At 27.0% G+C, this 14,159-nt stretch overlaps 2 protein-coding genes and 2 long non-coding RNA genes across 4 annotated transcripts in view; 3 read left to right on the forward strand and 1 right to left on the reverse strand.

Annotated features, from left to right (window-relative positions):
- LOC142222443 (uncharacterized) overlaps positions 1-6,170 on the forward strand; it is a 38,433-nt gene extending 32,263 nt beyond the window's left edge. The window contains exons 3-4 of the mRNA XM_075292586.1: positions 4,299-4,663; positions 5,575-6,170. Of these exons, the coding sequence (XP_075148701.1) occupies positions 4,299-4,663; positions 5,575-5,713 (504 nt within the window). The 3' untranslated portion in view covers positions 5,714-6,170. The remainder of the gene's footprint in view (positions 1-4,298; positions 4,664-5,574) is intronic.
- LOC142222445 (uncharacterized) lies at positions 5,944-9,640 on the reverse strand. Its single transcript, XR_012718313.1, has 2 exons — positions 9,547-9,640; positions 5,944-6,424 (listed from the first exon to the last, which is right to left on the reverse strand). It is a non-coding gene; the product is annotated as an uncharacterized LOC142222445 (long non-coding RNA).
- On the forward strand, positions 7,751-8,198 carry LOC142219412 (uncharacterized). Its single transcript, XR_012717560.1, has 2 exons — positions 7,751-7,911; positions 7,979-8,198. It is a non-coding gene; the product is annotated as an uncharacterized LOC142219412 (long non-coding RNA).
- Positions 9,641-10,233: 593 nt separating the features above from the next.
- Ppcs (phosphopantothenoylcysteine synthetase) overlaps positions 10,234-14,159 on the forward strand; it is a 90,827-nt gene continuing 86,901 nt past the window's right edge. The window contains exon 1 of the mRNA XM_075292585.1: positions 10,234-10,388. The gene's annotated coding sequence lies outside the window, so the exon portion shown is untranslated. The remainder of the gene's footprint in view (positions 10,389-14,159) is intronic.

Raw genomic sequence — 14,159 nt, forward strand, 5'->3', positions numbered from 1 at the left:
TTGATTTAATTGCAACAAGCGTTGAAAACGCTGATCCGCACAAGTATGGGGTAGCAAATGGCAGTAGCATCTTGATCGCAAAGTTGGACAGTATTGGAAATTCGCCTTTAACCTTGATCCAAAAAGTATTTAAGTTTGTTTGAGCAAATTCTAGCTTTAAATTTGTATCGCTCGAAAGTTCCGCGAATTCTTCTTGAGCTTTTAAAGGAATATGTGTGATGTTTTGAATTGATTCATTGAGTGGTTTTTGCACCCAATCAAAATCTGGCAGAAAATATTTCTTGAATTGTTCTTCCAAAGATTCCAAATGATAAAATTACAATCCAAATCATTTTCAGTAGCAAAATCATTCGTGTATGAAAACTTTTCAAATCTGTAATTTGTGATAAAACTTTTACATACATTTATTTTTTCCACAAATGCTTGGATTTTATTGCCCAAATTAAAAATATTTGTACGTCCTCTGAAGAGACAAATTTAGTTCGTTCAGTTTCTCGAATATATGTGCCAAATAATAAAGTTGATGATCCTAACTGCATCTTGGCCACCAATGCTTCGCGATGAATCATGCAATTACTAAAAGTAATAACATCCTGTTTCTTGCGACCCCTCGTAATTTTTTCACGGCCCCTTTGGGGGTCGCGACCCCTAGTTTAAGAAACATTGTTCTACGCAATCCATGGTGGAGGGTACATAAGCTTCGGCCTGGCCGTATAGACTTTTTTTTAACATTACAACTTATTCCTTATACATTCCATAATGAATGATCATAAAATGTATGTTTATATTTAAAACTGGGTAAAGTTTATTGTAAATCACTGTCTGGCTCTTTTTTTGTTTTACAATATCATTGGTGGTTAAGCATTCTTTTGTATTTGCATGAACCTCTCTTGCCACATTTAAGATAAGATAAAAATGTCTTAAAATGAGAAATATTGAATAAAATTGTCTGCAAAGAGGACAGCCATCCATAAAATGCATGCAAAAATGCACCCATGGCTTTAGGATTTTATTACGAAACCTTTTAATTTATTGCAAGGAATTAACAACAAAACATCCATGTTAACAATGAACGATTAAAGAAAGTGAATAATTTGATTTATATCGAAAGGTAAAATGTTTATTAATACAAAAATAATTATCATTGTGGTTTTGGGAAATCTGTGATCTTTTTTACTTTCTTGGAAAAAATAAAATATGTATTTGTAACTCTTGCCTGGTTTAGCTGGAAACTATTTTTATATATTGATGACATCTTAAACACGGTTGCCACAGTTGGTAGAATTCGACCAAAAATGGTAGTTTTTTTAGTGTTGGGTAGATTGGTACAATCCATGATGTTTTGGTAGATGTTGCAAAATATTCCTCTCCAACTAAAAGGTACTTCATAAATTTTGTATAAAAATAAAATAAAATGTTGAAATTTTGGCTAAAATTTTTATGGAAATAAAATCTTTACATAATTTTCTATAGAAAAAAAAAATTCAGAACATTTTGTATAGACATAAAATTTTGACAAAATTTTCTATAGAAATAGAATTTTGACAAAATTTTTTATAGAAATAAGATTTTGACAAAATTTCTTATAGAAATAAAATTTTGACAAACATTCTTTTCCTCTGTTGGTTAAGCTACTCTTGTAGTTTAGTCAACGCAATTGCTTGTAGTTTAGTCAACGCAAAAGCTGAGATCAAAACAACAAATCTGATTGAAGAACAAACAATAATAAAAAACAAAACGAATGTCAAAATTTTATTGCTATAGAATATTTTTTCAAAATTATATATCTATAGAAAATTTTTTCAAAATGTTATTTCTATACAATTTTTTTTTAAATTTTATTTCTATAGAAAGTTTTGTCAAAATTTTATTTGTATAGAAAATTTTGTCAAAATTTTATTTCTATAGAACATTTTGTCAAAATTTTATGTCTATAGAAAATTTTGTCAAAAAATTACTTCTATAGAAAGTTTTGTCAAAATTTTATTGCTATAGAAAATTTTTTCAAAATTGTATTTCTATAGAAATTTTGCAAAAATTTTTGTCAAAATTTTATTTCTATGGAAAATTTTGTCAAAAGTTTATTTCTATAGAAAATTTTGTTAAAATTTTATTTTTATAGAACATTTTCTCAAAATGTTATTTCTATAGAAAAATTTTTTTAAGATTTTATTTCTATAGAAAATTTTGTCAAAATTTTATTTCTATAGAAAATTTTGTCAAAATTTTATGTCTATAGAAAATTTTGTCAAAATTTTATTTCTATAGAAAATTTTGTCAAAATTTTATTTCTATAGAAAATTTTGTCAAAATTTTATTTCTATAGAAAATTTTGTCAAAAAATTATTTCTATAGAAAATTTTGTCAAAATTTTATGTCTATAGAAAATTTTTTCAAAATTTTATTTCTATAGAAGATTTTGTCAAAATTTTATGTCTATAGAAAATTTTGTCAAAAAATTATTTCTATAGGAAATTTTGTCAAAATTTTATTTATATAAAAACTATTTCTATAGAAATTTTGCAAAAATTTTATTTATATAAAAATTTTTGTCAAAATTTTATTTCTATGGAAAATTTTGTCAAAAGTTTATTTCTATAGAAAATTTTGTTAAAATTTTATTTTTATAGAAAAATTTCTCAAAATATTATTTCTATAGAAAAATTTTTTTAAGATTTTATTTCTATAGAAAATTTTGTCAAAATTTTATTTCTATAGAAAATTTTGTCAAAATTTTATGTCTATAGAAAATTTTGTCAAAATTTTATTTCTATAGAAAATTTTGTCAAAATTTTATTTCTATAGAAAATTTTGTCAAAATTTTATTTCTATAGAAAATTTTGTCAAAATTTTATGTCTATAGAAAATTTTGTCAAAAAATTATTTCTATAGAAAATTTTGTCAAAATTTTATGTCTATAGAAAATTTTTTCAAAATTTTATTTCTATAGAAGATTTTGTCAAAATTTTATGTCCATAGAAAATTTTGTTAAAAAATTATTTCTATAGGAAATTTTGTCAAAATTTTATTTATATAAAAACTATTTCTATAGAAATTTTGCAAAAATTTTATTTATATAAAAATTTTTGTCAAAATTTTATTTCTATGGAAAATTTTGTCAAAAGTTTATTTCTATAGAAAATTTTGTTAAAATTTTATTTCTATAGACATAAAATTTTGTCAAAATTTTATGTCTATAGAAAATTTTGTCAAAAAATTATTTCTATAGAAAATTTTGTCAAAATTTTATGTCTATAGAAAATTTTTTCAAAATTTTATTTCTATAGAAGATTTTGTCAAAATTTTATGTCTATAGAAAATTTTGTCAAAAAATTATTTCTATAGGAAATTTTGTCAAAATTTTATTTATATAAAAACTTTTGTCAAAATTTTATTTCTATGGAAAATTTTGTCAAAGGTTTATTTCTATAGAAAATTTTGTTAAAATTTTATTTCTATAGAAAAAATTTTATTTCTATAGAAAATTTTGTCAAAATTTTATTTCTATAGAAAATTTTGTCAAAATTTTATTTCTATAACAAATTTTGTTAAAATTTTATTTTTATAGAACATTTTCTCAAAATGTTATTTCTATAGAAATTTTTTTTTTAAATTTTATTTCTATAGAAAATTTTGTCAACATTTTATTTCTATAGAAAATTTTGTCAAAATTTCATGTCTATAGAAAATTTTGTCAAAAAATTATTTCTATAGAAAATTTTCTCAAAATTTTATTTCTGTATTAAATTTTTTTAAATTTTTATTTCTATAGAAAGTTTTGTCAAAATTTTATTTCTATAGAAAATTTTGTCAAAATGTATATCTATAGAAAATTTTGTCAAAATTTTATGTCTATAGAAAACTTTATCAAAATTTTATTTCTATAGATAATTTTTTTTTTCATTTTATTTCTGTAGAAAGTTTTGTCAAAATTTTATTTCTATAGAAAATTTTGTCAAAATTTTATTTCTATAGAAAATTTTGTCAAAATTTTATGTCTATAGAAAATTTTGTCAAAAAATTATTTCTATAGAAAATTTTCTCAAAATTTTATTTCTATAGAAATTTTGCAAGATAAGAAAAACTTTTGTTAGGTTTTGAATATCCGTTGGGTGTATTTTACAACCTAACTATTTTCTTTTCTAGACAGAAAATTACACAAAAAATAACAGCAAATGCCAACTGCTATATCTCCCAGAGAAGTTTCTATGGGCACACAAATAATTAAAAACTTTTAGTCAAATGCTAAACACAAGATATATGAGAAATAATTAATATTTAATTTTTCTCCGTTTTAGGACTCATCATCCATGCTGGACTCGCAACGCAACAGTTACAATCATCGTGATGAAGATATGTTGGATAATGGCCAAATGACAGCTGTCTTCAAAAATCTCAAATATGATGTTGAAATTTTGGAATCAAATGAGAATTTGGCAAAGAAAGAAGACAATGAAATCGAAGAACGTTATCGGGGTCCAGCCATTGTTATCAACACAGATGAATTTATAAATGAAAATATCGAAATGAATGCAGATGAAGAAAGAGCCGATAAAGAAGCTTTGGCCAATACACATTTGATTCTCAGTATTATTTTAGTAGTTATTGCCTTGATATCTATAAGTTTATACGCGGCCTTGGTCATGTGGCGCAGTCATATTGAGTAAGTTATCCGAATGGGGGAATGTGGTATAGATTACATGCAAAGAAAAATTCATTAAAATTAAGACAATGAAGATTTCCAAGTTTGTCTCGATAAACTATATTGCTATCGTTGAAAATTCACTCAGTTTGTTTTTACCGAAATATTGCTCAGTTTGTTTCCATTCGTCTGAAAGCTTATGACCACAGTTTTCTTGGTTTAATAAGTCCACATTAGGGTGTCCAAATCCAACAGCGGTTAACCGGATTCAATTAAGCAAACCGTAAAATTGACATTTCGGTGAAATGCAAAAACCGGGTTTTGACCATCGGCTAACCGGTTTTCTGTATGACAATGACATTTCTATCTATATTGTCATAAGTTTCTTCCTTCTAATTTTCTTTTTTGGTTTTAACGGATTAACCGCTTTTGGAAAAATAAAAACTGGAAACCAATTTTTAAAAAGTTGGGATTTTCGGATAAAACCACCTTTTCAAAAAACCGGTTGCTTGGACACACTAGTTCACATGGACTGCCGGATTGTGTTATCAAAAATTATTGAGCCGATGTAACGTTGAATTCAAGATTAGGCACAAACTAAAACAATTCACTTGTCAGGCACAAATAACATAAAATATGAGAGCATCTATAGTTCAGGTCTATGGAGTTATCGGACCACCCACTTAAAGATCACATTTCATTAAGACTATGAATATTTTCATTAATTGTACGAAATTAAATGTTTGTTTATTATATCTATGAAATTATTTCATTTCCTCAATATTAGTGAAAAAAAAATTGTATACAGCTTTTTTTCTCAGTGTACTGGACCTTGTGCTTGACACTTGGCAAATCCCGTTCATTGTTGATTTGCTAATTGATATTAATTAAATTTAATTTATCGTATTTGTTTTTCTTATACGTTATTGCAGGCAACGTTATGGCATGCGCGAACTTCTAGTCACCAACGATAATCAAGATTATTGGCCTCAACATATGACAGATTCAGGTTTCCCGTCTCAACACCATTCATCGTCCTCCTCATCACAACAACAACATTCAAGTGCATAGAGTATCTTACTCTGTATTCCATAGTAATTGCAATTGAAATGCAATTATTTCATTGCTTCAAGTCACATCAAGACGGAAACTTTATGCAGTTAGTCAAAAAATCACACAATTTCACAAAAACCACAATACAAGTAAAAAACTAAAACAAAAAAATCCCATTGTTTATAAAATAGTTTAGTTTCTAGTTCGATAATTTATTCTGATACGATAATTGTTTTTGGTTAAGTAAGTTTTCATAAGAATCACATTTTTTATCGTTTTCTCAGTCGATTTGATTGGGAAAATTCAAGTCAATTCAATTAGTTGTAAGTCTGTGATATAATTTATATGTGCTTGAATATTGGTTTTTACGTAGTTTGAAATACTTTCACATTAGCTTTATGTGCTTAGTTTTAACCGGAATGCAATATTTAAAAAAGAAATGACAATAAAGATTTTTTGTAACATGTGTTTTATATTTCTTTTATATTTTTTACTTATGATTCATATATACATACATATTTTTTAATAAAACAAATTTTCTTTTATTTCCAATCTGCCAAATAAATACAAACATTTGAAAATGATTTTAATTCAACGAGATTTCAAATATACTTTTACTTGAAACTGCACATTCCAGGATTAACCACTTAATAAGTTTTTCTTCAAACACAATAGAGATGTCACCCGACCTCGGGATTTTTTTATTTCGAATCCCCGTTTTTCTGGATCCTGAAAAAATAATTTCAATTTATTAAATTTGTGGGTTTTTGGATTTTTAATAATAAATCGAAGCCCTTCATTCAGGGTAAACGATCCTTAGATTTCATAGCTGACAAATTTAGTTAATTAACATTTCTTTTGTGGTTTACCTAAGAAATTTTTTTTTAAATAATTCCACTAGAAGGAAGGCCTTTAAGAAAAATGGTCGAAAGTTATATATAATTTCATACGCGAAGAAATTTTTTTGTATTCTCATATTAAATTTTATATGAGTATGTTCTCATCAAGCATCATAATATTTGTTTTCAATCTCAAAGATTAATATTTTCCTCGTGTATGAAATGTAATTTTGTTTTAAATTATATGTATAATTTTCTACCATTTTTCCAAAAGGTCTTTTTTCTAGTGGCACTAAATACATTTACTCCATTTATATAGCTCACTACTACTATAATAATGTTTGATGGGCATTGTCTTTAGTACAAAAAATGTAGGCAACCCTTAAAATATGCTTCATTTTTATCACTTATAAAACAATACATTATATAACCTGACATTGAGATGTCGCTTTGCTATAGAAGCCACCTATCAACTAATATATTTACCCATTGCAGTTGGTGTATGTCTTCGATATCATTAAAATCAAAGACATAAATTTTCCCAAGATGCAGAACTTGAGATGTAGAAAATGCATAACAGGTGGCTCTCACTCATTCAGGAATTCATCCGAATTTACTTTTCATTACACGGGTCAATTGGAATATTGCGGTACAAATGGAGAATGCAAATAAAACAATAATAGGGGATTTTTTCCGTTTAACAATGGATTCCGATGCTGCTCCAAAATAATAAATAATAAAATAATAATAATTTTACCACACTAGTTCAATACTAAAGTTCTACAGTAATTTCGTTATTATAGAAATTTAGCCGCAAATTAATCAAAAATATTGATTTGAATCGGTAAAAAATATTCATAATTGCATTTTCGGATAATATTTTGAACCGTCCAACCACAATCAAACCAAAACAATTTTTCAAAAATCTAGGCGGTAACCCTGCCAGCATTTCAAAGTTCCATTTCATCTTCATCGCTACCACAGACTCGTAAATGTCACTACAATCATCCTACTGTGATGGGGGGCAGCATATCATAAAGTACAAAATGTACTTCATACATGTATTTTGCCATCACTACTTTTACAAAAGCCATTTTATTTTTTGTGAAACGCCCCTGCCAGCATTACAAAGTTCCATTTCATCTTCATCGCTACCACAGACTCGTAAATGTCACTACAACCATCCTACTGTGATGGGGGGCAGCATATCATAAAGTACAAAATGTACTTCATACATGTATTTTGCCATCACTACTTTTACAAAAGCCATTTTATTTTTTGTGAAACGCCAAGCGCAACCAGCTTGTTATATTTTATTTAAATAAAAACGAAAATAAAGTTCTGAAAACATAGATTTTACGCTTAAAATTGTGAAAGGTATATTGGTGAACAATTTTTGATTTTCCAAATGGAATAAAGTGATTGTTTTTCAAATATTTTACAGACACGCTGCCTCCATCGAATAAAAACACTGGCTGATAGACGCTGCAACATGTAACTCGCTACTTGTAATTCTACCTCATCATTAATGCAAAAAATTATGTTAAATGTGATGTGATAGTGGTATAAATGTTATATTTTTAAGAATTTGTAAATAATTAATCAAATTATTAAATATCTAAACAAACGTGTTTTACTCGACCACAATGATTCTTTTACCACTATCTTAAAATGTGCTTTTTCTGATTGTTTGGAGGGTCTCTTATTGGCGTCGTTCTAAATTGATCTATAAAGGCACCTAATAATTGCACTCATGCGAAACCTTTTTGTAGTAACTTGGCGTGGTTCAACTTCTCAATAGTGACGGCGCTTTTCCGGCGAGTTTTTGATATCGTATATGATTGTTTTCAACGTACTGGGGATTCTCAGAAGCGCCCCCAAATTCAAAAAATGTTGGCAGGGAAGTAAAATATCGATAAATGTGTTATCGATCCCATTAACCAGCTGCAGTATTGATTATGTCTTCAAACATAACTGATATTCGGAATCGCAAATCCCAAAATTTTCATTTGGGGATAATACAAATATTAATTTTCTTTGATAAGAAGTTCAAACACAAATTGAATTTAAGCCCTATATAATCTAAATTGTTTTCTTTATAAGAAAACTAAATTCTTGCGGTTTGCGATTCCGAATATCAGAATAAGGGGGATAGATAATATTCACCTTACACACTAAAGGTGTGCACGTGACACGAAATTGTCGTGACTCACGAAAATTTTCGTGACTCACACGTGACGAATTTCGGAAAATTTCGGAAAAACACGATCACGAAAATAATCCCGCTTACAAACACAAAATGCTTACGAGTTCAATTCATATATAATTTTAGTGACATCCTAGGTGTTAAAAGTTTTATAACGCTCTCGATTTTAATCATACTCATATTTTCAGTCAGTTTCTATGGGTAAATTACTCAAAAATTATTCGTGAGTCGCGAGGTTTCTCGTGAGTCACGACATTTAAAAGATTTTCGAGCGTGAGTGTGCGTGAGTACAAAGTGTCTTTTCGTGAGCTTGAGTCCTACCAAAAATATCGTGCGTGAATAAGAGATCTCCGTCGTGAGTGTGCGTGAGTAAAATATTTATCACGTGCACACCTCTATTAAACACACATTCTATTTTCATTTTTCGTCAACATTTTCATGTTGTTTTTGTGGGTTTTAATTCAGAAATTTATCAAGCACTCAAACGTTCGACGCAGTTGAAAAACATTTGGGGCCACATCGAAGTAAATTTCATGAAATGTTGTTGTCGAGACATCTAGCGGTTCAATTTCGCAATGACAAATCTACATCTTAATACAAACTACAATTTGGTTTTAGTTCGCGATTTTCCTTGTTTCCGTCGGTCGACTTTTTGTGTTTGTGTAGTAGGTGTGTGTATCCAATTGGGGATGAAAAGAACAAATAGTTTACAATGAGTTTTTAACACAAATACATGAAATAATAGTCAATTACTTGGAGGAGACACACAAATTTGTACTTAAATACATTAAGGTAGAATTACATACCATGCGTTCAATGCGTACTACGCGTCTGATGATTGAAGAGTTGACATTTCTCTTCGAAATCAGAAGCTCGAACAGTCTGCCACAAACAGAAAAAAATCAACCCAACCATTGAACGCATGGTATGTAATTCAACCTCTACAATTTTCGTGGCAATAATAGTTTGAAATAAACAGAGAGAATAAATACACAAGAGAACGAAACTGTGAAGCGAAATTGCGTCAGTAGATGGCAGCCATGAGGAAAATTTCTCTAATATCATGCAGTTTTTGTCGGCCCTTTTCTCAAATATCATACAGTTTGCGTCGGCTACACCCAGTTCAGTTCTCTGCCGACTTTAAAGAAAATATGATTTAAAAACTACTTTGTAGTAACAAATGTTCTTTTTTATACATGTTTTCATTCCATTAAATTTTTGGCAGACAATTTGAAATTATAACTGCCGATGCCTTTATAAACAATTTATCAAAACAGCGCTTCGACCGCAACGTCGGTAATACCATAGCTGTAGGCATTGTGCGACATCTATACGGTTGATATTTGTTGTTTTTGTAGAAGAGAAATTTTCGTCCTCTTGTCTTTTCATTCTCTCTTAAATAAACGCACTCGTGGTTGCCATCTTGTTATTATTAAGATGTAACAGGTGCGTATTCATAATGCAACGATGTGGTATCACTTGTATCCAGCTGACAGTGACATTGGGAAAATCCACACATACAAAACGAAACCAACCGCATCATTTGTTACCATTTTCAATATCTTTCTCCATTATTGTGGAATTTTTCGTGGTCAAATATATTTGAAATTCTTATTGGTGGCCTTCTTTGCAAATGAGACCGCTATAGGTAAGCTTTTATTTCACTTTTATTATAATTATTTAGGATTTTCCATTTCATTGATAATTTCTGGATGGGAACTTTGAACTTGTGGCCAAAGAGAAAAAAGAGAGCTATCTATGGCAATGCGCTTGTCATGTTTTGTTGTTGTTGTGCTTGGCCCACAAGATATTGGATTTCCCAATGGTACTAATGCAAACTGTTCCCAAATAGAAGTGTTTTTTTTTTCATTTTCGGTTTTTGTTGTTGCGTCGTCGTCGTCGTCGTCTTCAATGAATCAACCTGCTCCAAACCTTAATCAACCAACCCCATCAACATAGGTTTTTGGAATTACATTTCCTCTTCGGGTTTTGTGCATTCTATTTCACTGTCTACATTATTCGACTCGGTCAGTTATCAGTTGGCTCTTGTCTTAAGGTGTTCTATACTCGTCGTGTGGTATTGTAGTTAAACTAAAAATACAATATACGTTCTCGGTTGAATCCGAAAATTAACTAAGTTGTTGAAAGCAATGTGTTGTCGGTTTGTCGGTATTTCTTAAATATTGGATCTTATAATTTCCGATTTCAAGTAATAGGATTCGCATAGGTCAGTGAATAATTTAATGGTGGTCTTTTGGTTTTACTAATAATAAAAATTATTATCTACATCTCATGCCACCAAAAATCATTCTGTCCCTTTTATGTATCGGTAAAACTGAATTCATATTTGGTTGCATGTAGATATTGCGGTGTGGTTTATCCTTTGTTCTTGAAATTGTATGGGATTATATCAACGATTGACATTGGACAACAGATGAATGTATCGTTTAGTTCATATGTGTTCGCTTGTATAGCTATAGTCAACCATTAGAATCGCTATCACGTGTTGTCCATCACGTCAACACTTGGAACAAGTCTTCAATATTCTATACTGGATAAAATTCAAAATAGGAAAACGGTAAGAGAACGTCACTATCATTGATTGTTATGAAGAACATATGTTTATTTAAAATAATATGTGGATATTCCTCATGGTCCGATATTCGAAATCTAAAGGATTTACTTTCTTATAACGAAAAACTCGGCATTAAAGGCATCTAGTTTACTAAAAATTTAATTTTATAATCTTATGTCTCATTCACAATACACTTCCAAAATCCACTTATCCTCATTTGCCTTATAAATAAGGGATTTCAAATCCACTATTAAAAGATTTTGAGCCTAATGTGTATGAGATATTAGAGTTAAAATGGCAAAATGAAAATTTCCAAAGCTCTTAACATGGATGTTGGATAAAATCGTTTATATTTCTTATACAACTAATGAATTCAATTTTATTGAACATTAACTCAAGCTGATCTCTAATATTAATAAAATAATCAAAATCATCAAGTAAAGAAAATCCCTGCCAGAAATTCCTAACATTGGAACAATGTTTGCTAAACAATTTTTTTTATAATTTTTTTTAAAGCCATACAATTTTTAAAAATGCATTTATTTATTTATTTATTATTAATAAATGCATGTAAGATCAAAGTGTAATGCTTTTAATGAGTAATGGAGGTATTAATGTTGATATGGATTAGTTGATTCACAACCGAATTGGCATAAGGGAAAGCGTTTAAATACGAATTTCTTCGAAGATAGTTTCAAAGAAAATCCATGAATTCTTTAAAATGATCTTCAATTTTTTTTTAAAGGATAATGACCTTAATAAAGGATATAAAATTAAATGTTTAAATTTCTTGAAGCAACAGGATAATTAAAGAAATCATGCATATCACATGCCTTTTAAAGAATACTGTTCTCCATGTGTGATCAGATAGTTTTGTACTAAAAATTTCTGAATTGGCATAAGGGAAATCTATTCAATACGAATTTGCTCCATGGTAGTTTTAAAGAAAATCATGAATTCTTTAAAATGATATTCAGATTTAGGGATAATGGCCCTAATAAAGGATATAAAATTGAGTGTTTAAATTGTCCACTTCGTAAACGCCTATATTACTTAAAGCAGAATTTTGAATAAAGGCATATGTATTTATACAACGATTTGTTAGATTTGAGATTTGATTTTTTATAGGTTTGATAAAGCCAGTACTATTTTCAAATGCAATAGCTGAACATAAAAACGTTGTTATTGGGCTATGTTCCGTCATTCGGAATCGCAATATTTTCATTTCGCGATATATCCTTAACCTTAAAACATACAAATTTAAATTTTGGCAACGCAGTTCTATTTGATAAGAAGTTTAAATAAAAATTGAATTTAAGTCCGATAGTATTTATTTATTTATTTCATAAAGAGTCAAGTCGCTAGACCATATATGACCCAAAAACTACACAATTCTTTGAATAATTGACTTAATTTATAACATTAATTAGAATAAAAAATATAATAAAAAGATTCGCCGGCTACTCTATAGTCTCGATTAATTGATATTACAAACAAATTTACTAAAATAATAGAATATAAATAGAATTACAATGATATAAAAAAAGTAATAAAATAATGACAAAAATAACCATTCAACATTACTTAGCTTATAGTCTAGAAATGAGAATATAGGATTAAATGATTATAAATAGATAAATAATAGGAAAAACTAATACTGAGAAATTACTTTGCAAAAATGTATAATACAGAAAATAACTAAAGAATTATAGAATTATATCTACTTCATATTAGAGTTCATCATTGTCTATTAGTAAAAATAGGCATGAGAACCATTTCATATTTTAGTTCATTTATTAATATAGGGTAAGTGCAGCAAATGTGGTATACCCATTTGTTTTTCGAAAGCCAAATTTTTTGTTTTTCTCCGACGAGGCTAAGATTTTACCACATTCATTTTACTAGTGTTAGCCATCCACGCAACTATGAGCGAAAAATTATAAACCCATAATTTCGGATATATTTGCGAATTTATTAAAATACACATTAAGCACGGATTCATAAAATGTGCAGGTAATGTGGTACACCATAATGTAGATTTTTTTGTAAAAAAAATAAATGCAATATGTGTATCGCAATTGCATACATTTTTTGCTTATTTAGTACTCGTCAGTTATTTACATCCGAAAATTAATAAATTTAAAATGAAATGATTAAGAACCACCAAAAAAAAAACCTATATATATATATATATATATATATATATATATATATATATATATATATATATATATATATATATATATATATATATATATATATATATATATATATATATATATATGTATATATATATGTATATATGTATATATATATGTATATATATATATATATATATATATATATATATATATATATATATATATATATATATATATATATATATATATATATATATATATATATATATATATATATATATATATATATATATATATATATATATATATATATATATATATATATATATATATATATATATATATATATATATATATATATATATATATATATATATATATATATATATATATATATATATATATATATATATATATATATATATATATATATATATATATATATATATATATATATATATATATATATATATATATATATATATATATATATATATATATATATATATATATATATATTATATATATATATATATATATATATATATATATATATATATATATATATATATATATATATATATATATATATATATATATATATATATATATATATATATATATATATATATATATATATATATATATATATATATATATATATATATATATATATATATATATATATATATATATATATATA

This window comes from Haematobia irritans, chromosome 1 (genome assembly GCF_050003625.1).
Source record: "Haematobia irritans isolate KBUSLIRL chromosome 1, ASM5000362v1, whole genome shotgun sequence".
NCBI classification, from domain to species: Eukaryota; Metazoa; Arthropoda; class Insecta; order Diptera; family Muscidae; genus Haematobia; species Haematobia irritans.